The 22,023-nt window shown below is 54.0% G+C and overlaps 1 protein-coding gene across 1 annotated transcript in view; it reads left to right on the top strand.

The window, feature by feature from the left end:
- LOC147094577 (integrin alpha-X-like) overlaps positions 1 to 15,607 on the top strand; it is a 248,610-nt gene extending 233,003 nt beyond the window's left edge. The window contains exons 27-30 of the mRNA XM_085974224.1: positions 5,484 to 5,591; positions 7,220 to 7,324; positions 11,864 to 11,974; positions 12,814 to 15,607. Of these exons, the coding sequence (XP_085830350.1) occupies positions 5,484 to 5,591; positions 7,220 to 7,324; positions 11,864 to 11,974; positions 12,814 to 13,074 (585 nt within the window). The 3' untranslated portion in view covers positions 13,075 to 15,607. The remainder of the gene's footprint in view (positions 1 to 5,483; positions 5,592 to 7,219; positions 7,325 to 11,863; positions 11,975 to 12,813) is intronic.
- The last annotated feature ends 6,416 nt before the right edge of the window (positions 15,608 to 22,023 follow it).

The raw sequence follows: 22,023 nt of genomic DNA, 5'->3' as shown, positions 1-22,023 counted from the left end.
GCACAGTGCGCCAAGTGTGGTCTAACCAGACCAGAACTGTGCACAGCGCTCCAAGTGTGGTCTAACCAGACCAGAACTGTGCACAGTGCTCCCAGTGTGGTCTAACCAGACCAGAACTGTGCACAGTGCTCCAAGTGTGGTCTAACCAGACCAGAACTGTGCACAGTGCTCCAAGTGTGGTCTAACCGGACCAAAACTGTGCACAGTGCTCCAAGAGTGGTCTAACCAGACTAGAACTGTGCACAGTGCTCCAAGTGTGGTTTAACAAGACTGGAACTGTGCACAGTGCCACAAGTGTGGTCTAACCAGACCAGAACTGTGCACAGTGCTCCAAGTGTAGTCTAACAAGACCAGAACTGTGCACAGTGCTCCAAGTGTGGTCTAACCAGAACAGAACTGTGAACAGTGCTCCAAGTGTGGTCTAAACAGACCAGAACTGTGCACAGTGCTCCAAGTGCGGTCTAACCAGACCAGAACTGTGCACAGTGCTCCAAGTGCAGTCTAACCAGATCAGAACTGTGCACAGTGCTCCAAGTGTGGTCTAACCAGACCGGAACTGTGCACAGTGCTCCAAGTGTGGTCTAACCAGACCGGAACTGTGCACGGTGCTCCAAGTGCGGTCTAACCGGACCAGAATTGTGCACAGTGCTCCAAGTGTGGTCTAACCAGACCAGAACTGTGCACCATGCCCCAAGTGTGGTCTAACCAGACCAGAACTGTGCACAGTGCTCCAAGTGTGGTCTAACCAGACCAGAACTGTGCACAGTGCTCCAAGTGTGGTCTAACCAGACCGGAACTGTCCACAGTGCTCCAAGTGTGGTCTAACCAGACCAGAACTGTGCACAGTGCTCCAAGTGTGGTCTAACCAGACCGGAACTGTGCACAGTGCTCCAAGTGTGGTCTAACCAGACAGGAACTGTGCACAGCGCTCCAAGTGTGGTCTAACCAGACCAGAACTGTGCACAGTGCTCCAAGTGTGGTCTAACCAGACCAGAACTGTGCACAGTGTTCCAAGTGTGGTCTAACCAAACCAAAACTGTGCACAGTGCTCCAAGTGCGGTCTAACCACACCAGAACTGTGTACAGTGCTCCAAGTGCAGTCTAACCAGATCAGAACTGTGCACAGTGCTCCAAGTGTGGTCTAACAAGACTGGAACTGTGCACAGTGCTCCAAGTGTGGTCTAACCAGACCAGAACTGTGCACAGTGCTCCAAGTGTGGTCTAACCAGACCAGAACTGTGCACAGTGCTCTAAGTGTGGTCTAACCAGACTGGAACTGTGCACAGTGCTCCAAGTGTGGTCTAACCAGACCAGAACTGTGCACAGTGCTCCAAGTGTGGCCTAACCAGACCAGAACTGTGCACAGTGCTCCAAGTGTGGTCTAACCAGAACAGAACTGTGAACAGTGCTCCAAGTGTGGTCTAAACAGACCAGAACGGTGCACAGTGCTCCAAGTGTGGTCTAACCAGACCGGAACTGTGCACAGTGCTCCAAGTGTGGTCTTAGCAGACCAGAACTGTGCACAGTGCTCCAAGTGTGGTCTTAGCAGACCAGAACTGTGCACAGTGCTCCAAGTGTAGTCTAACCAGACCAGAACTGTGCACAGTGCTCCAAGTGTGGTCTAACCAGACCAGAACTGTGCACAGTGCTCCAAGTGCGGTCTAACCAGACCAGAACTGTGCACAGTGCTCCAAGTGCAGTCTAACCAGATCAGAACTGTGCACATTGCTCCAACTGTGGCCTAACCAGAGCATAAATGTGCACAGTGCTCCAAGTGTGGTCTAACCAGAACAGAACTGTGAACAGTGCTCCAAGGGTGGTCTAACCAGACCAGAACTGTACACAGTGCTCCAAGTGTGGTCTAACCAGAGCAGAACTGTGAGCAGTGCTCCAAGTGTGGTCTAACCAAACCAGAACTGTGCACAGTGCTCCAAGTGTGGTCTAACCAAACCAGAACTGTGCACAGTGCTCCAAGTGTGGTCTAACCAGAGCAAAAATGTGCACAGTGCTCCAAGTGTGGTCTAACCAGACCGGAACTGTGCACAGTGCTCCAAGCGTGGTCTAACCAGACCAGAACTGTGCACAGTGCTCTGTGTGGTCTAGCCAGACCAGAACTGTGCACAGTGCTCCAAGTATGGATTAACCAGACCACAACAGTGCACAGTGCTCCAAGTGTAATCTAACCAAACCAGAACTGTGCACAGTGCACCATGTGTGGTCTAACCAGAACAGAACTGTGCACAGTGCTCCAAGTGTGGTCTAACCGGACCAGAACTGTACACAGTGCTCAAGAGTGGTCTAACCAGACTAGAACTGTGCACAGTGCTCCAAGTGTGGTCTAACCAGAACGGAACTGTCCACAGTGCTCCAAGTGTGGTCTAACCAGACCAGAACTGTGCACAGTGCTCCCAGTGTGGTCTAACCAGACCAGAACTGTGCACAGTGCTCCAGGTGTGCTCTAACCAGACTAGAAATGTGCACAGTGATCCAAGTGCGGTCTAACCAGTCCAGAACTGTGCACAGTGCTCCAAGTGTGGTCTAACCAGACCAGAACTGTGCACAGTGCTCCAAGTGTGGTCTAACCAGACCAGAACTGTGCACAGTGCTCCAAGTGTGGTCTAACCAGACCAGAACTGTGCACAGTGCTCCAAGTGTGGTCTAACCAGACCGGAACTGTACACAGTGCTCCAAGTGTGGTCTAACCAGACCGGAACTGTGCACAGTGCTCCAAGTGTGGTCTAACCAGACCGGAACTGTGCACGGTGCTCCAAGTGTGGTCTAACCAGACCGGAACTGTGCACAGTGCTCCAAGTGTGGTCTAACCAGACCGGAACTGTGCACAGTGCTCCAAGTGTGGTCTAACCAGACCAGAACTGTGCACAGTGCACCAAGTGTAATCTAACAAGACCGGAACTGTGCACAGTGCTCCAAGTGTGGTCTAACCAGACCGGAACTGTGCACAGTGCTCCAAGTGTGGTCTAACAAGACCAGAACTGTGCACAGTGCTCCAAGTGTGGTCTAACCAGACCAGAACTGTGCACAGTGCTCCAAGTGTGGTCTAACCAGACCGGAACTGTGCACAGTGCTCCAAGTGTGGTCTAACCAGTCCAGTACTGTGCACCATGCTCCAAGTGTGGTCTAACCAGATCAGAACTGTGCACAGCGCTCCAAGTGTGGTCTAACCAGACCACAACTGTGCACAGTGCTCCAAGTGTGGTCTAACCAGACCAGAACTGTGCACAGAGCTCCAAGTGTGGTCTAACCAGACCAAAACTGTGCACAGAGCTCCAAGTGTGGTCTAACCAGATCAGAACTGTGCACAGTGCTCCAAGTGTGGTCTAACCAGACCAGAACTGTGCACAGCACTCCAAGTGTGGTCGAACCAGACCAGAACTGTGCACAGTGCTCCAAGTGCGGTCTAACCAGACCAGAACTGTGCACAGTGCTCCAAGTGTGGTCTAACCAGACCAGAGCTGTGCACAGTGCTCCAAGTGTGGTCTAACCAGACCAGAACTGTGCACAGTGCTCCAAGTGTGGTCTAACCAGACCAGAACTGTGCACAGTGCTCCAAGTGTGGTCTAACCAGACCAGAACTGTGCACAGTGCCCCAAATGTGGTCTAACCAGACCGGAACTGTGCACTGTGCTCAAAGTGTGGTCTAACCAGACCAGAACTATGCACAGTGCTCCAAGTGTGGTCTAACCAGACCAGAACTGTGCACAGTGCTCCAAGTGTGGTCTAACCAGACCGGAACTGTACACAGTGCTCCAAGTGTGGTCTAACCAGACCGGAACAGTGCACAGTGCTCCAAGTGTGGTCTAATCAGACCGGAACTGTGCACAGTGCTCCAAGTGTGATCTAACCAGACCGGAACTGTGCACAGTGCTCCAAGTGTGGTCTAACCAGACCAGAACTGTGCACAGTGCTCCAAGTGTGGTCTAACCAGACCAGAACTGTGCACAGTGCTCCAAGTGTGGTCTAACCAGACCAGAACTGTGCACAGTGCTCCAAGTGTGGTCTAACCAGACCAGAACTGTGCACAGTGCTCCAAGTGTGGTCTAACCAGACCAGAACTGTGCACAGTGCTCCAAGTGTGGTCGAACCAGACTGGAACTGTGCACAGTGCTCCAAGTTTGGTCTAACCAGACCAGAACTGTGCACAGTGCTCCAAGTGTGGTCCAGCCAGACCAGAGCTGTGCACAGTGCTCCAAGTGCGGTCTAACCAGACCAGAATTATGCACAGTGCTCCAATGCAGTTTAACCAGATCAGAACTGTGCACAGTGCCCCAAGTGTGGTCTAACCAGACCAGAACCGTGCACAGTGCTCAAAGTGTGGTCTAACCAGACCAGAACTGTGCACAGTGCTCCAAGTGCGGTCTAACCAGACCAGAATTATGCACAGTGCTCCAATGCAGTTTAACCAGATCAGAACTGTGCACAGTGCCCCAAGTGTGGTCTAACCAAACCGGAACAGTGCACAGTGCTCCAAGTGTGATCTAACCAGACCAGAACTGTGCACAGTGCTCCAAGTGCGGTCTAACCAGAGCAGAGCTGTACACATTGCTCCAACTGTGGTCTAACCAGACCGGAACAGTGCACATTGCTCCAACTGTGGTCTAACCAGACCGGAACAGTGCACAGTGCTCCAAGTGTGGTCTAATCAGACCAGAACTGTGCACAGTGCTCCAAGTGTGGTCTAACCAGACCAGAACTGTGCACAATGCTCCAAGTGCGGGCTAACCAGACCAGAACTGTGCACAGTGCTCAAAGTGTGGTCTAACCGGACCAGAACTGTGCACAGTGCTCCAAGTGTGGTCTAACCAGACCAGAACTGTGCACAGTGCTCCAAGTGCAGTCTAACCAGATCAGAACTGTGCACAGTGCTCCAAGTGTGGTCTAACCAGACAGGAACTGTGCACAGTGCTCTAAGTGTGGTCTAACCAGACCAGAACTGTGCACAGTGCTCCAAGTGCGGTCTAACCAGACCAGAGCTGTACACATTGCTCCAACTGTGGTCTAATCAGACTGGAACTGTGCACAGTGCTCCAAGTGTGGTCGAACCAGACCAGAACTATGCACAGTGCCCCAAATGTGGTCTAACCAGACCGGAACTGTCGGCGGGGCAATACTGAGGGAGCGCCGCACTGTCGGAGGGGCAGTACTGAGGGAGCGCCGCACTGTCGGAGGAGCGGTACTGAGGGAGCGACGCACTGTCGGAGGTGCGGTACTGAGGGAGCGCCGCACTGTCGGAGGTGCGGTACTGAGGAACCCATGGCCTACTCTTGCTCCTACTCTGATCCGGTCATCATTACATTGCTGTTCGTGGGCCCTTGCTGTGCGCAAACTATCTGCCGCGTTTGCGTACAGTGCAACTGTTGGGGGGAAAAAAGGATTTTGTTGGCCGCGATGTGTTTTGGGATGTTCTGAGGTGGGGAATATCGCTACAGAAATGCGAATCCTTTGTTCTTTTATCTTCCCTGCAGAAGACGTCCACGACTTTGCTGAAAACCATCTTCTGCCGTATCCATTCGTTGGGGCGTAATGCTTCTGTGCTGTTCAGCGTGAGCGGAGATGCCCGCGCGTTGGGAGAGGTAAGAGGGCTCGGGCCTTCTATCAGCTGGGGGTTTTGGTGTGTGCGTGCCTACTGTGGTCGAATAGCCTGCACCAATACAGGCTTTAATGGGCAGGCGGGGTGGGGTGGGTGGGTGTGCTATAAACCACATCATCAAGAAACTACTCATGAAATAACACTGGACGGCCAGCTGGTGGCGCCGTCCAAGGAGTATAAATACTCGGGGCGTGGGCCCAGCTTTCAGGGACATTTTGTAAGACAAGGAACTAGTGAAGTACAACTAGACCTCCATGTTCTGAAACAAGTTGATTAAAGCCTTGCTTTACGCTCAAACCAAGTGCGTAGTGAGCTTTATTATGTCAGGGTGCGGGCGGGAGACTGCCTCCTGATTGGACGTCCGTTTGGCCCCTGGCGAGGCGACCATTTTGAAAACAGGGGCTACTCCAGAGGCTGTCCAAAAGCAGGCCACAGGCCCCCCCCCCCGCCCAATTGCTGTGGGAAATTGGGGCCTGGGGTCTCTCCCATCCCCACCTCCGCGATCGCACCCCTCTCTCCTCTTTTTCCCTCAATCCCCCCGCTCCCAGCAACTTATCTGGCTGCTGGCAGTCGGCCCGGCCCCAGCCTCGGGCCTCAGTCCAGGGGCACGGCCTACTTGGTGACCTCGCAGCACCCCTGCCAGGTTTAATTGAGGCTCAGACCTCAGAATCTGCCGGTGGTGGGGCCTCCGATCAGATTTTCCCCCACCACCCCGCTACACCTCCAAACAGTCAAACGTGACCCCGTTGAATCCAAAAAGGAGGGAGGTGCCTGTTGAACTGGTGCTCGGCTGGAGTTAGGCCTGATTTTGGCCTGAGATTAGCCTGATTTAGGCCCGAGTTGCGTGTTAGTTATGCCTGATTTAGGCCTGAATTAGGCCTTAGTTAGGCCTGATCTAGGCCCGAGATTAGCCGAGGGGCCGAATGGCCTACTCCTGCTCCTATCTTCTGTGTTTCATAGAAACATAGAAACATAGAAGATCGGAGCAGGAGTAGGCCATTCGGCCCCTCGAGCCTGCTCCGCCATTCAATGAGATCATGGCTGATCATCCAAACTCAGTACCCTATCCCTGCTTTCTCCCCATATCCCTTGATCCCTTTAGCCTTAAGAAATATATCCAACTCCTTCTTGAATATATTTAATGAATTGGCCTCTACTGCCTTGTGTGGTAGAGAATTTCACAGGTTCACCACTCTCTGGGTGAAGAAATTCCTCCTCATCTCTGTCCTAAATGGCTTACCCCTTATCCTTAGACTGTGACCCCTGGTTCTGGACTCCCCGACCATCGGGAACATCCTTCCTGCATCTAGTCTGTCCAGTCCTGTCAGAATTTTATAAGTTTCAATGAGATCCCCTCTCATTCTTCTAAACTCCAGCGAGTATAAGCCCAGTCGACCCAATCTCTCCTCATACGTCATTCCTGCCATCCCAGGTAACAGCCTGGTGAATCTTCGCTGCACTCCTTCCATGTACAGGACACCCAATTCGCTCTGAACACCAACATTTAATAGCTTCTCACCATTTGAAAGGATGGTGAGAAGGATCAGGAAGGGACGGAGTCAATTGTCTCCCCCATCCAACCCAACCCATCCTTTTTTTTTTCTTCAACAGCTGCCGTCGGATGACACCAAGCTAGTGATGTCAAGTCGAGCCGGTGTATCCTTGGACCAGAGGCGATATGTGGACATCTACCACCCGACGAGCCACCGGGCCCAGGTAATTACCTCGCGCTGTGCGGTTTCCCCTCTTACCGCCCCCCCACCCCCCAGCCCCGTGGCTTGGGGAGAGGGAGGCGGAGGCCGTGGAGGGAGGGAGCGATTGGCTCTTGGCTTCATTCTCGTAGGAAGCCATTGGCCACAGACGTGGGTGGACCTCAGTCTCGAAAGCTCCAATTGACCCCTTGCTCACTGCAGGCTTTAAGGGGGGGCGGTGGTTGGAGATTTCGTGTGTGGTCTGTGCACAGGAACGGGAGGAGGCCGTTCAGCCCACTCGAGCCTGTTACACAGGAACAGGAAGAGGCCATTCAGCCCCTCGAGCCTGTTACACAGGAACAGGAGGAGGCCAGTCAGCCCACTCGAGCCTGTTACACAAGAACAGGAGGAGGCCGTTCAGCCCCTCGAGCCTGTTACACAGGAACAGGAGGAGGCCCATTCAGCCCCTCGAGCCTGTTACACAGGAACAGGAGCAGCCCATTCAGCCCCTCGAGCCTGTTACACAGGAACAGGAGCAGCCCATTCAGCCCCTCGAGCCTGTTACACAGGAACAGGAGGAGACACATTCAGCCCCTCGAGCCTGTTACACAGGAACAGGAGCAGCCCATTCAGCCCCTCGAGCCTGTTACACAGGAACAGGAGGAGACCCATTCAGCCCCTCGAGCCTGTTACACAGGAACAGGAGCAGCCCATTCAGCCCCACGAGCCTGTTACACGGGAACAGGAGGAGGCCAGTCAGCCCACTCGAGCCTGTTACACAAGAACAGGAGGAGGCCGTTCAGCCCCTCGAGGCTGTTACACAGGAACAGGAGGAGGCCCATTCAGCCCCTCGAGCCTGTTACACAGGAACAGGAGGAGGCCCATTCAGCCCCTCGAGCCTGTTACACAGGAACAGGAGGAGGCCCATTCAGCCCCTCGAGCCTGTTACACAGGAACAGGAGCAGCCCATTCAGCCCCTCGAGCCTGTTACACAGGAACAGGAGGAGACACATTCAGCCCCTCGAGCCTGTTACACAGGAACAGGAGCAGCCCATTCAGCCCCTCGAGCCTGTTACACAGGAACAGGAGGAGACCCATTCAGCCCCTCGAGCCTGTTACACAGGAACAGGAGGCCCATTCAGCCCCACGAGCCTGTTACACGGGAACAGGAGGAGGCCAGTCAGCCCACTCGAGCCTGTTACACAAGAACAGGAGGAGGCCGTTCAGCCCCTCGAGCCTGTTACACAGGAACAGGAGGAGGCCCCCATTCAGCCCCCTCGAGCCTGTTACATGGGAACAGGAGGAGGCCAGTCAGCCCACTCGAGCCTGTTACACAAGAACAGGAGGAGGCCGTTCAGCCCCTCGAGCCTGTTACACAGGAACAGGAGGCCCATTCAGCCCCTCGAGCCTGTTACACAGGAACAGGAGGAGACTCATTCAGTCCCTCGAGCCTGTTACACAGGAACAGGAGCAGCCCATTCAGCCCCACGAGCCTGTTACACGGGAACAGGAGGAGGTCCATTCAGCCCTTCGAGCCTGTTACACAGGAACAGGAGGAGGCCCCCATTCAGCCCCCTCGAGCCTGTTACACGGGAACAGGAGGCCATTCAGCCCACTTGAGCCTGTTGCACGGGAACAGGAAGAGGCCATTCAGCCCCTCGAGCCTGTTACACAGGAACAGGAGGAGGCCAGTCAGCACCTCGAGCCCGTTACACAGGAACAGGAAGAGGCCATTCAGCCCCTCGAGCCTGTTACACAGGAACAGGAGGAGGCCATTCAGCCCTTCGAGCCTGTTACACAGGAACAGGAGGAGGCCATTCAGCCCAATTGAGCCTGTTGCACGGGAACAGGAAGAGGCCATTCAGCCCCTCGAGCCTGTTACACAGGAACAGGAGGAGGCCAGTCAGCCCACTCGAGCCTGTTACACAAGAACAGGAGGAGGCCGTTCAGCCCCTCGAGCCTGTTACACAGGAACAGGAGGAGGCCCATTCAGCCCCCTTGAGCCTGTTACACGGGTACAGAAGGAGGCCATTCAGCCCACTTGAGCCTGCTGCACGGGAACAGGAAGAGGCCATTCGGCCCCTCAAGCCTGTTACACAGGAACAGGAGGAGGCCAGTCAGCCCCTCGAGCCCGTTACACAGGAACAGGAAGAGGTCCATTCAGCCCCTCGAGCCTGTTACACAGGAACAGGAGGAGGCCATTCAGCCCCTCGAACCCGTTACACAGGAACAGGAGGAGGCCGTTCAGCCCCTTGAGCCTGTTAGACAAGAACAGGAGGAGGCCGTTCAGCCCCCTCGAGCCTGTTCCACAGGAACAGGAGGAGCCCATTCAGCCCCTCGAGCCTGGTACACAGGAACAGGAGGAGGCCCATTCAGCCCCTCGAGCCTGTTACACAGGAACAGGAGGAGGCCATTCAGCCCCTTGAGTCTGTTACATAGGAACAGGAGGAGGCCCATTCAGCCCCTCGAGCCTGTTACATTGGAACAGAAGGAGGCCCATTCAGCCCCTCGAAACTGTTACACAGGAACAGGAGGAGCCCATTCAGCCCCTCGAGCCTGGTACACAGGAACAGGAGGAGGCCCATTCAGCCCCTCGAGTCTGTTACACAAGAACAGGAGGAAGCCATTCAGCCCCTTGAGCCTGTTACACAAGAACAGGGGGAGCCCCATTCAGCCCCTTGAGCCTGTTACACAGGAACAGGGGGAGGCCGTTCAACTCCCTCGAGCCTGTTGCACAGGAACAGGAGGAGGCCGTTCAGCTCCCTCGAGCCTGTTACACAGGAACATGAGGAGGCCCATTCAGCCCCTCGAGCCTGTTACACAGGAACAGGAGGAGACCCATTCAGTCCCTCGAGCCTGTTACACAGGAACAGGAGGAGCCCGTTCAGCCCCTCGAGCCTGTTACACAGGGACAGGAGGAGCCCATTCAGCCCTTCGAGCCTGTTACACAGGAACAGGAGGAGGCCATTCAGCCCCTCGAGCCTGTTACACAGGAACAGGAGGAGACCCATTCAGTCCCTCGGGCCTGTTACAAAGGAACAGGAGGAGCCCGTTCAGCCCCTCGAGCCTGTTACACAGGAACAGGAGCAGCCCATTCAGCCCCTCGAGCCTGTTACACAGGAACAGGAGGAGGCCCATTCAGCCACCACGAGTCTGTTACACGGGAACAGGAGGAGGTCCATTCAGCCCTTCGAGCCTGTTACACAGGAACAGGAGGAGGCCCATTCAACCCCCTATAGCCTGTTACACGGGAACAGAAGGAGGCCATTCAGCCCCTTGAGCCTGTTACACAGGAACAGGAGGAGGCCCATTCAGCCCCTCGAGCCTCGTACACAGGAACAAGAGGAGCCCATTCTGCCCCTTGAGCCTTTTACACAGGAACAGAAGGAGGCCCATTCAGCCCCTCGAGCCTGTTACACAGGAACAGGAGGAGGCCCATTCAGCCCCCTCGAGCCTGTTGCACGGGAACAGGAGAAGGTCCATTCAGCCCCCTCGAGCTTGTTACACAGGAACAGGAGGAGGCCCGTTCAGCCCCTTGAGCCTGTTACACAAGAACAGGAGGAGGCCCATTCAGCCCCTCGAGCCTGTTACACAGGAACAGGAGGCGGCCCATTCAGCCCCCTCGAGCCTGTTACACAGGAACAGGAGGAGGCCCGTTCAGCCCCTCGAGCCTGTTACACAAGAACAGGAGGAGGCCCATTCAGCCCCTCGAGCCTGTTACACAGGAACAGGAGGAGGCCCGTTCAGCCCCTTGAGCCTGTTACACAGGAACAGGAGGAGGCCCGTTCAGCCCCTTGAGCCTGTTACACAGGAACAGGAAGAGGCCCATTGAGTCCCTCGGGCCTGTTACACAGGACCAGCAGGAGGCCATTCAGCCCCTCGAGCCTCGTACACAGGAACAGGAGGAGCCCATTCAGCCCCTCGAGCCTGTTACACAAGAACAGGAGGAGCCCATTCGGCCCACTTGAGCCTGTTCCATTAGGAGCAGGAGGAGGCCATTCAGTATCTGAACTCCATCTGCCCGCCTCGGTTCCCTGACCCTTAATACCTTTACCCAACCCAAACTCTATCAATCTCAGTTTTGTCATTTTCAATTGACCCTCAGCATCCACAGTTTTTTGGGGGAGAGAGTTCCAGATTTCCACTACCCTTTGTGTGAAGAAGTGCTTCCTGACATCATCCCTGAATGGCCTGGCTTCGATTTTAAGGTTCTGCCCCCCATGTTCTGGACTCCCCCCACCAGAGGGAATATTTTCTCTCGATCGAATCCTTAAACACCTCGATCAGATCACCCCTTAATCTTCTAAACTCGAGGGAATACAAGCCTAGTCTGTGCAAACTGTCCTCGTAGTTTAACCCTTTTAGCCCCCGGGTATCAGTCTGGGGAATCTGCACTGTTCCCCCTCCAAGGCCATTATATCCTTTCTGAGGTGCAGGGCCCAGGACTGAACATAGTAACTCCAGAGGGGGCCCGACCTAGGCTCCAGGCAACAGATGCCAGGGTCAAGGGTCACAGAGGTCACTTGCAAAACGTTGACTGTCGCTCGCACTTGCCTCCCTGCAGGCCCTGACAGAGATTGAGTTCCACAAACAATTCAACACACTGCCTGTTATTCTCGGGAGCACTTTGGGAGGACTGGTTTTGCTGATTCTGATCGCCTTCGTGTTATACAAGGTGAGCGCGAGCTTATACGTTGAACCGTCGCAGGGGTCATTGCTGAGGGAGCGCCGCACTGTCGGAGGGTCAGTGCTGAGGGAGCGCCGCACCGTTGGAGGGGCAGTACTGAGGGAGCGCCGCACTGTCAGGGGGTCAGTGCTGAGGGAGCGCCGCACCGTTGGAGGGGCAATACTGAGGGAGCGCTGCACTGCCGGAGGGTCAGTACTGAAGGAGGGCTGCACTGTCGGAGGGGCAGTACTGAGGGAGCGCCGCACTGTCAGAGGGGCAGTACTGAGGGAGTGCCGCACTGTCGGAGGGGCAGTACTGAGGGAGCGCCGCACTGTCTGAGGGGCAGTACTGAGGGAGTGCCGCACTGTTGGAGGGGCAGTACTGAGGGAGCGCCGCACTGTCGGAGGGGCAGTACTGAGGGAGCGCCGCACTGTCGGAGGGGCAGTACTGAGGGAGCGCCGCACTGTCGGAGGGGCAGTACTGAGGGAGCGCCGCACTGTCGGAGGGGCAGTACTGAGGGAGTGCCGCACTGTCGGAGGGGCAGTACTGAGGGAGCGCTGCACTGTCGGAGGGGCAGTACTGAGGGAGCGCCGCACTGTCGGAGGGGCAGTACTGAGGGAGCGCCGCACTGTCGGAGGGGCAGTACTGAGGGAGCGCCGCACTGTCTTTCTTTCTTTTCTTTCCTTGTTCCTTTCGCCAGGGAGCGAGGGAAACAGCCAGCGTGCGTGTGCCGGGAGGGCTGCTCGGATCAGGATTAGCCGAGGGGGGCAGCAGGTCACCGTTACTTTTCCTCCGTCGGCGGTCTGACTGTTTTCTTGTCCCGTTTTGTTTCCGTGAACTACCCGCAGTGCGGATTCTTCAAGCGTGGGTTCAAGGAGAAGATGTCCAACGACGACGGGGAGGCCAGCGAACCTATCACCATGTCAATCGGCGAGGCCGCCACGGCAACCAACAACGTCACCATGGCAACCGACAAGGCCACCCCAGCAACCGACGAGCATGCCACGCCAACCGACGTGCCCGCCACGCCAACCAACGAGGTCACCACGCCAACCGACGAGCCCACCTTGGAGATGGCAGCGGTGTTTCCTTTCTCCTTCACGGAATGAGGCAGAGCAGGCCAGCAAAGACTCTGAACGGGCAGCGGGCTCTTTCCTCATCCTAAATCGACTTCCAATTGCTTTTATTTAAATTTTCCACTTCCCTACTCTGTCCTTGGTTCAGGATCTGTGGTAGGGGAGTGGGGGAGGTGAAGGGGAGAGGAAGAAGATGGTGGGGAGGGAGGGAAAGCCATTTGTGCGCTCGACGTGGGGCCACCAGGACTTGTGTACTTGACCGCCGCCCCCCCGCCCCCCCCAAAAGGGACTGAGATTGAGAGCGCCCTCGACTTAGAACATAAGAACATAAGAACTAGGAGCAGGAGTAGGCCAATCGGCCCCTCGAGCCTGCTCCGCCATTCAATAAGATCATGGCTGATCTGATCCTAACCTCAAATCTACTTTCACTCTCCATCCCACCCGAACCCATGTGATCTCCCGGGAGAGGCGAAAAACCAGATAAAAAAAACCAATGCGCCAATTTGGAGAAAAAATCTGGGAAATTCCTCTCCGACCCATCTAGGCGATCGAAACTCGTCCAGGAGATCACTCTGTCCCTGTATTTCCTACAGTACTTACCTTCTGTAAGAGGTGATCTCCACCCCAGCCAGGAACAGGCCCAATTTACTCTTGAACGACTCCTAGCTGGCAGCCTGTTCCCGAGGTCTCCACTAATCCCTGCGAATAGAACCATCTCCTGAAATCTAACACAGAATTAGAACACAAGAAGTAGGAGCAGGACCAGGATACACGGCCCCTGGGCCCGCTCCGCCACCCACAGGGCCATGACCGATCCGAACCTAGCCTCATGTCCGATTTCCTGCCCGCTCCCCGTAACCCTTAATTCCCCTTACTTCTAGGAAACTGTCTATTTCTGTTTTAAATTTATTTAATGATGTAGCTTCCACAGCTCCCTGGGGCAGCAAATTCCACAGACCTACCACCCTCTGAGTGAAGAAGTTTCTCCTCATCTCAGTTTTGAAAGAGCAGCCCCTTATGCTAAGATTATGCCCCCTAGTTCTAGTTTCACCCATCACTGGGAACATCCTCACCGCATCCACCCGATCCAACCCCTTCACAATCTTATATGTTTCAATAAGATCGCCACTCATTCTTCTGAACTCCAATGAGTACAGTCCCAATCTACTCAACCTCTCCTCATATGTCCATCCCCTCATCCCCGGGATTAACCGAGTGAACCTTCTTTGTACTGACTCAAGAGCAAGTATGTCCTTTCTTAAGTATGGACACCAAAACTGTACGCAGTATTCCAGGTGCGGTCTCACCAATACCTTGTACAACTGCAGCAATACCTCCCTGTTTTTATATTCTATCCCCCTAGCCATGAAAGCCAACATTCCATTGGCCTTCTTGATCACCTGCTGCACCTGCATACTAACTTTTTGTGTTTCGTGCACCAGGGCCCCCAGATCTCTTTGTACTGCAGTACTTTCCAGTTTCTTGCCATTAAGATAATAACTTGCTCTATGATTTTTCCTGCCAAAGTGCATAACCTCACACTTTCCAGTATTATATTCCATCTGCCAAATCTCTGCCCACTTACTTAGCCTGTCTATGTCACTTTGCAGGTTTTTTATGTCCTCCTCACTCACTACTTTCCCTCCCATCTTTGTATCATCTGCAAACTTTGATATGTTACACTCGGTCCCTTCCTCCAAATCGTTAATATAGATTGTAAAGAGTTGGGGACCCAGCACTGACCCCTGCGGAACACCACTAGTTACTGATTGCCAACCCGAGAATGAACCAACTCTCTGCCTTCTGTTAGATAGCCAATCCTCCACCCATGCCAGAATATTACCCCCAATCCCGTGATTTTTTATCTTGAGCAATAGTGTGGCACCTTGCATGGAGAGGCTTAAGGGGAAGAGAGCCGGGGAGAGGGCTGGGGGGTGTCCATCAATCCCGGCTACAGTAGAACCAATAAAAAACAGAGCTGGAGTTCCAGATGCAAACACTCCCAAGTGTCCCATCAGTGTGACGCCTCAAAGATCATCGAAGACCCAGCGGCCGAGGTCTGATCCTCATTGGCTTGTGTGAAGCCTCTCCTGGTTGAGCAGCCATTGGCGATCTGAGACTGCCGCCCACCCCCCCACACTTACCCATCTTTCCGTTACCAATCAGGACATCCTTCAGCAGGAGAAATTCTGCACCCAGCTGTTGAAGATGTGGAAATGCAGACTCGATCTTTGTGGTCAAGCTCCGGGCGGTCTCTAGTGGGGGGGGGGGCGGTTTCTGCGCTGGGCATAGGGATGGCCTTAGTCTGTGCCCATCATGCTCGCGGACCCCTTTGCCACCCACCCAACCTCGCCCTTTCCTGGAATAGACCATCCCTGGGGACACTCGGCTCGGAGATGTCGTCAGCCCGTCGAGGGGGTGAGAGAAAGTTCCGGGCCATGCAAATCGGTGCTACATTCTATCTGTATCGTATGGTCCAGGTGCCTTTTTTAAAATTGGTTTTATGGGATGTGGGTGTCGCTGGCAAGGCCCAGCAGTTATTGCCCATCCCTAATTACCCTTGAGAAGGTGGTGGTGAGCCGCCTTCTTGAACCGCTGCAGTCCGTGCGGTGACGGTGCTCCCACAGTGCTGTTAGGGAGGGAGTTCCAGGATTTGGACCCAGCGACGATGAAGGATCGGCCGATACACTTCCAAGTCAGGATGGTGTGTGACCTGGAGGGGAACTTGGAGGTGGTGGTGTTCCCATGCGCCTGCTGCCCTTGTCCTTCTAGGTGGCAGAGGTCGCGGGTTTGGGAGGTGCTGCCGAAGAAGCCTTGGCGAGTTGCTGCAGTGCATCTTGTAGATGGTACACACTGCAGCCACGGTGCGCCGGTGGCGGAGGGAGTGAATGTTTAAGGTGGTGGATGGGGTGCCAATCAAGCGGACTGCTTTGTCCTGGATGGTGTCGAGCTTCTTGAGTGTTGTTGGAGCTGCAACTCATCCAGGCAAGTGAAGAGTATTCCATCACACTCCTGACTTGTGCCTTGTAGATGGTGGAAAGGCTTTGGGGAGTCAGGAGGTGAGACACTCGCCGCAGAACACCCAGCCTCTGACCTGCTCTTGTTGCCACAGTATTTATGTGGTTGGTCCAGTTAAGTTTCTGGTCAATGGTGACCCCCAGGATGTTGATGGTGGAGGACCTCTCAAACCATCACCTAGAAGGACGAGCGCAGCAGGCTGTTGGGAACACCACCATCTCCCAGGTTCCTCGACTCCACACCGTCCTCACTTGGAAATATATCGACCGTTTCTTCACAGTCTCCTGGGCCCAAATCCTGCAAGTCCCTGACCTAACAGCACTGTGGGAGCGCCTTCACCATACAGACTGCAGCAGTTCAAGAAGGCAGCTCACCGCCACCTTCTCAAGGGCAATTTGGGATGGGTAATAAATGCTGGCCTTGCCAGCGATGCCCGCATCCCCAGAGTATAGGCCCAACCTGCTCAACCTTTCTTCATAAGTCAACCCCTTCATCTCCGAAATCAACCTCGTGAACCTTCTCTGAACTGCCTCCAATGCATGTATATCCTTCCTTAAATAAGGAGACCAAAACTGTATGCAGTACTCCAGGTGTGGTCTCACCAACGTCCTGTACAGTTGTCATGGTGTGGAGATGCCGGTGTTGGACTGGGGTGGACAAATGTAAGAAATCACACAACACCAGGTTATAGTCCAACAGCTTTATTTGAAATCACAAGCTTTCGGAGCGCTGCTCCTTCGTCAGGTGAAGTGGAGAGATGCATAAAAACACAGCTTATATAGTCAGAGAATAGTGTCAGATGTTTACAGGTAATCTTTCTAACTGCCATTTATCACACCTCGGCAGAGAGATAATCACAGCAATCAAAGGTGTAAATGGTGTCCAAACATGTTGATGTAATGTTTTCCTGACTGACCTGTTTGGACACCACTCACACCTTTGATTGCTGTGATTATCTCTCTGCCGAGGTGTGATAAATGGCAGTTAGAAAGATTACCTGTAAACATCTGACACTATTCTCTGACGATATAAGCTGTGTTTTTATGCATCTCTCCACTTCACCTGATGAAGGAGCAGCGCTCCGAAAGCTTGTGATTTCAAATAAAGCTGTTGGACTATAACCTGGTGTTGTGTGATTTCTTACATCTGTACAGTTGTAACAGGACTGCCCTACTTTTATACTCCATTCCCTTTGCAGTAAAGGCCAACGCTCCATTTGCCTTCCTAATTACTTGCTGTACCTGCATGCTAACTTTTTGTGATTCATGTACGAGGATCCCCAGGTCCCTCTGTACCTCAGCATTTTGTAATCTCTCTCCATTTAAATAATAATTTGCTTTTGTATTTTTCCTGCCAAAGTGGATAACCTCGCATTTTCCCACATTATACTCCATCTGCCAGATTTTTGCCCACTCACTTAGCCTATCTATATCCCTTTGGAGATTCTTTGCGTCCATCACACAATTTGCTTTCCCACCTATCTTTGTATCATCAGCAAATTTGGCTATGTTACATTCGGTCCCTTCATCCAAGCCAATATAGATTGTAAATGGTTGAGGCCCCCAGCACTGATCCCTGTGCAATGCCACAGAAGGTCTGCTCCTACATGTGGCGCACTCCTTCCTGTCACATGTTAGCTGCCACGCTTGAACCGTCACACTCTGCCATATCCTCGTCCCGGGCAGGAGCAATGCCAGGGAAGATCTTCCTATCAGCGTCACATTTCATTCCTGTCACATTTTTGCCGTCGCGCCTCTGTGCCACACCCAAGACGTCGGTCTTTACATTAACAATAAATGTCTTGTGTGCAGGTATGCACTTCCTGTTGGTGTTACACTTACTTCCTGTCAGATTTAGCGTACGGTGTGACACGCCTGGAGAGGCAATCATGGGAGGTCTTGCCAGTCTATGTGTGCGGTTTTGGTCGCCTTATCTGAGGAAGGATGTTCTTGCCATGGAGGGAGTGCAGTGAAGATTCACCAGATTGATACCTGGGATGGCAGAAATGACGTATGAGGAGAGATTGGGTCGATTGGGCTTGTACTCGCTGGAGTTTAGAAGAATGAGAGGGGATCTCATCGAAACTTATAAAATTCTAACAGGACTAGACAGACTAGATGCAGGAAGGATGTTCCCCATGGCGGGGGAGTCCAGAACCAGGGGTCACAGTCTAAGGATAAGGGGTAAGCCATTTAGGACTGAGATGAGGAGGAATTTCTTCACCCAGAGAGTGATGAACCTGTGGAATTCTCTACCACAGAAGGCAGTAGAGGCTAATACATTAAATATATTCAAGAAGGAGTTGGATATATTTCTTAAGGCTAAAGGGATCAAGGGCTATGGGGAGAAAGCAGGGACAGGGTACTGAGTTTGGATGATCAGCCATGATCTCATTCAATGGCGGAACAGGTTCAAGGGGCCGAATGGCCTACTCCTGCTCCTATCTTCTATGTTTCTGTGTCAAGCACCGTCAGTGCCACACGTGACAAGCCAGTGTCACACTCTGATTGGCATGTTGTTAAACAGCCTCAACCAATCACAGCTGAACAGACAGGGAACTGGCCAATCAAGGAACAGCACATTCACACGCCAATCAAAAGAGATGGAAAGCCCATCGTTTCCTGCTGATAGTGATAACCTGGCAGCTCCCAGAGGGGAAGAGCGGGTCATTTATTTTTTTTAGCAGGTGGCAATTAGTCTCTAACTCACCCAAGATGTGCCAGGAATTTACAAGCAGTCGCCCATTTAAACACATCGACCCCTCAGCAACACTGATTAGCCTCCGACTGACCTGAGGATGTGTCTATTAAGAGCAATTAAGATTTTGGGGAGTGAGCGGGGCAGTGGGATTCTGTGAGATTGATACAGGGCTATGGGGAGAGAGCGGGGCAGTGGGATTAGTTTGTGGATTGATACAGGGCTATGGGGAGAGAGCGGGGCAGTGGAATTAGTTTGGGGATTGATACAGGGCTATGGGGAGAGAGCGGGGCAGTGGGATTAGTTTGGGGATTGATACAGGGCTATGGGGAGAGAGCATGGCAGCGGGATTAGTTTGGGGATTGATACAGGGCTATGGGGAAAGAGTGGGGCAGTGGGATTAGTTTGGGATTGATACAGGGCTATGGGGAGAGAGCGGGGCAGTGGGATTAGTTTGGGATTGATACAGGGCTATGGGGAGAGAGCGGGGCAGGGGGATTAGTTTGGAGATTGATACAGGGCTATGGGGAGAGAGCGGGGCAGTGGAATTAGTTTGGAGATTGATACAGGGCTATGGGGAAAGAGCGGGGCAGTGGGATTAGTTTGGGGATTGATACAGGGCTGTGGGGAGAGAGTGGGGCAGTGGGATTAGTTTGAGGATTGATACAGAGCTATGGGGAGAGAGCAGGGCAGTGGAATTAGTTTGGGGATTGATACAGGGCTATGGGGAGAGAGCGGGGCAGTGGGATTAGTTTGGGGATTGATACAGGGCTATGGGGAGAGAGCGGGGCAGTGTGATTAGTTTGGGATTGATACAGGGCTATGGGGAGAGAGCGGGGCAGTGGGATAAGTTTATGGAAATCGCTCCCCAGCTGATCAGACACGCAGACGTCTCCCTTTCCGGATTGACACCATTTTATTGCCCTTCTGAAGACCGTCATTCCCTCGATTTGTCCGTCACCCGTCAGCAGAATGCGATATTGGCGTCGTTCATTAACAACCGAAAATATGCGTCGAGATCTTCAAGGTAATGGGGAGCACACAGGAACATAAATCGAACAAGCACGATGAAGAGATCGGCAGACAGGGAAATCGCTTCGGTGTGAGAGTAAAGTTGCATAAAAAAAACTAGCGCCACCAACTCGCTCTTGTCCCACAGCGCCTCATCGAGATGCACAGCAAGATCCAACCTACAGCCATGCGGGGAATGGCCCGGTTCATCTGTCTGGTGCTGGCTGAGGGAGGAATGTTGGGCCCCAAGACACCAGGGAGATCGCCCCCCTGCTCTTCTTCCAATGGTGGCTGCAGGATCTTTTGAGGGGGCAGTTGCAGTGCTCGTTTTAATCTCTCACGTGAAGGGACAGCCCCTCCGAGATTACAGCGCTCCCTCAGTACTGCCCCTCCGACAGTGCGGCGCTCCCTCAGTACTGCCCCTCCGACAGTGCAGCGCTCCCTCAGTACTGACCCTCCGACAGTGCGGCACTCCCTCAGTACTGCCCCTCCGACAGTGCGGCGCTCCCTCAGTACTGCCCCTCCGACAGTGCAGCGCTCCCTCAGTACTGCCCCTCCGACAGTGCGGCGCTCCCTCAGTACGGCCCCTCCGACAGTGCGGCGCTTCCTCAGTACCGCCCCTCCGACAGTGCAGCGCTCCCTCAGTACTGCCCCTCCGACAGTGCGGCGCTCCCTCAGTACCGCCCCTCCGACAGTGCGGCGCTTCCTCAGTACCGCCCCTCCAACAGTGCGGCGCTCCCTCAGTACCGCCCCTCCGACAGTGCGGCTCTCCCTCAGTACTGTCCCTCCGACAGTGCAGCGCTCCCTCAGTGCTGTCCCTCCGACAGTGCAGCGCTCCCTCAGTGCTGTCCCTCCGACAGTGCAGCGCTCCCTCAGTACTGCCCCTCCGGCAGTGCGGTGCTCCCTCAGTACTGCCCCTCCGACAGTGCGCCGCTCCCTCAGTACTGCCCCTCCCGACAGTGCGGCGCTCCCTCAGTACTGACCCTCCGACAGTGCGGCGCTCCCTCGGTACTGCCCCTCCCGACAGTGCGGCGCTCCCTCAGTACTGCCCTTCCGACAGTGCGGCGCTCCCTCGGTACTGCCCCTCTGACTGTGCGGCACTCCCTCAGTACTGCCCCTCCGACAGTGCATCACTCCCTCACTTGAGCTTGCAGTGTTCAATGGCACATTGTAGAGGAGTCTTCACCCAGTAACAGTAACAGACATCAAATATTCAGGGGGAATTATTTGGTACCTTAGCGCCAGCAGATTAGGGGCAGGCACAGCACGGGTCAGATACAGAGTAAAGCTCCCTCTACACTGTCCCATCAAACACTCCCAGGGCAGGCACAGCACGGGTCAAATACAGAGTTAAGCTCCCTCTGCACTGTCCCATCAAACACTCCCAGGGCAGGCACAGCACAGGTCAGATACAGAGTAAAGTTCCCTCTACACTGTCCCATCAAACACTCCCAGGGCAGGTACAGCACGGGTTAGATACAGAGTAAAGCTCCCTCTACACTGTCCCATCAAACACTCCCAGGGCATGTACATCATGGGTTAGATACAGAGTAAAGCTCCCTCTACTGTCCCATCAAACACTCCCAGGGCAGGTACAGCACGGGTTAGATACAGAATAAAGCTCCCTCTACACTGTCCCATCAAACACTCCCAAGGCAGGTACAGCGCGCGTTCGATACAGAGTAAAGGTCCCTCTACACTATCGCATCAAACACTCCCAGGGCAGCTCCAGCACGGGTTAGATACAGAGTAATGCTCCCTCTACACTGTCCCATCAAACACTCCCAGGGCAGGTACAGCACAGGGTTAGATACAGAGTAAAGCTCCCTCTACACTGTCCCATCGAACACTCCCAGGGCAGGTACAGCACGGGGTTAGGTACAGAGTAAAGCTCCCTCTACACTGTCCCATCAAACACTCCCAGGGCAGGTACAGCACGGGTTAGATACAGAGTAAAGCTCCCTCTACACTGTCCCATCAAACACTCCCAGGGCAGGTACAACACGGTGTTAGATACAGAGTAAAGCTCCCTCTACACTGTCCCCATCAAACACTCCCAGGGCAGGTACAGCACGGGTTAGATACAGAGTAAAGCTCCCTCTGCACTGTCGCATCAAACACTCCCAGGGCAGGTACAGCACGGGTTAGATACAGAGTAAAGCTCCCTCTGCACTGTCCCATCAAACACTCCCAGGGCAATTACAGCACGGGTTAGATACAGAGTAAAGCTCCCTCTACAATGTCGCATCAAACACT

This window comes from Somniosus microcephalus, unplaced genomic scaffold (genome assembly GCF_052327205.1).
Source record: "Somniosus microcephalus isolate GS21.2 unplaced genomic scaffold, FLI_Smic_1.0 unresolved_chr1, whole genome shotgun sequence".
In the NCBI taxonomy this organism is placed as follows: Eukaryota; Metazoa; Chordata; class Chondrichthyes; order Squaliformes; family Somniosidae; genus Somniosus; species Somniosus microcephalus.
Note: the sequence above shows the minus strand (reverse complement) of the source record. Positions and strands in the feature narration are given on the sequence as shown.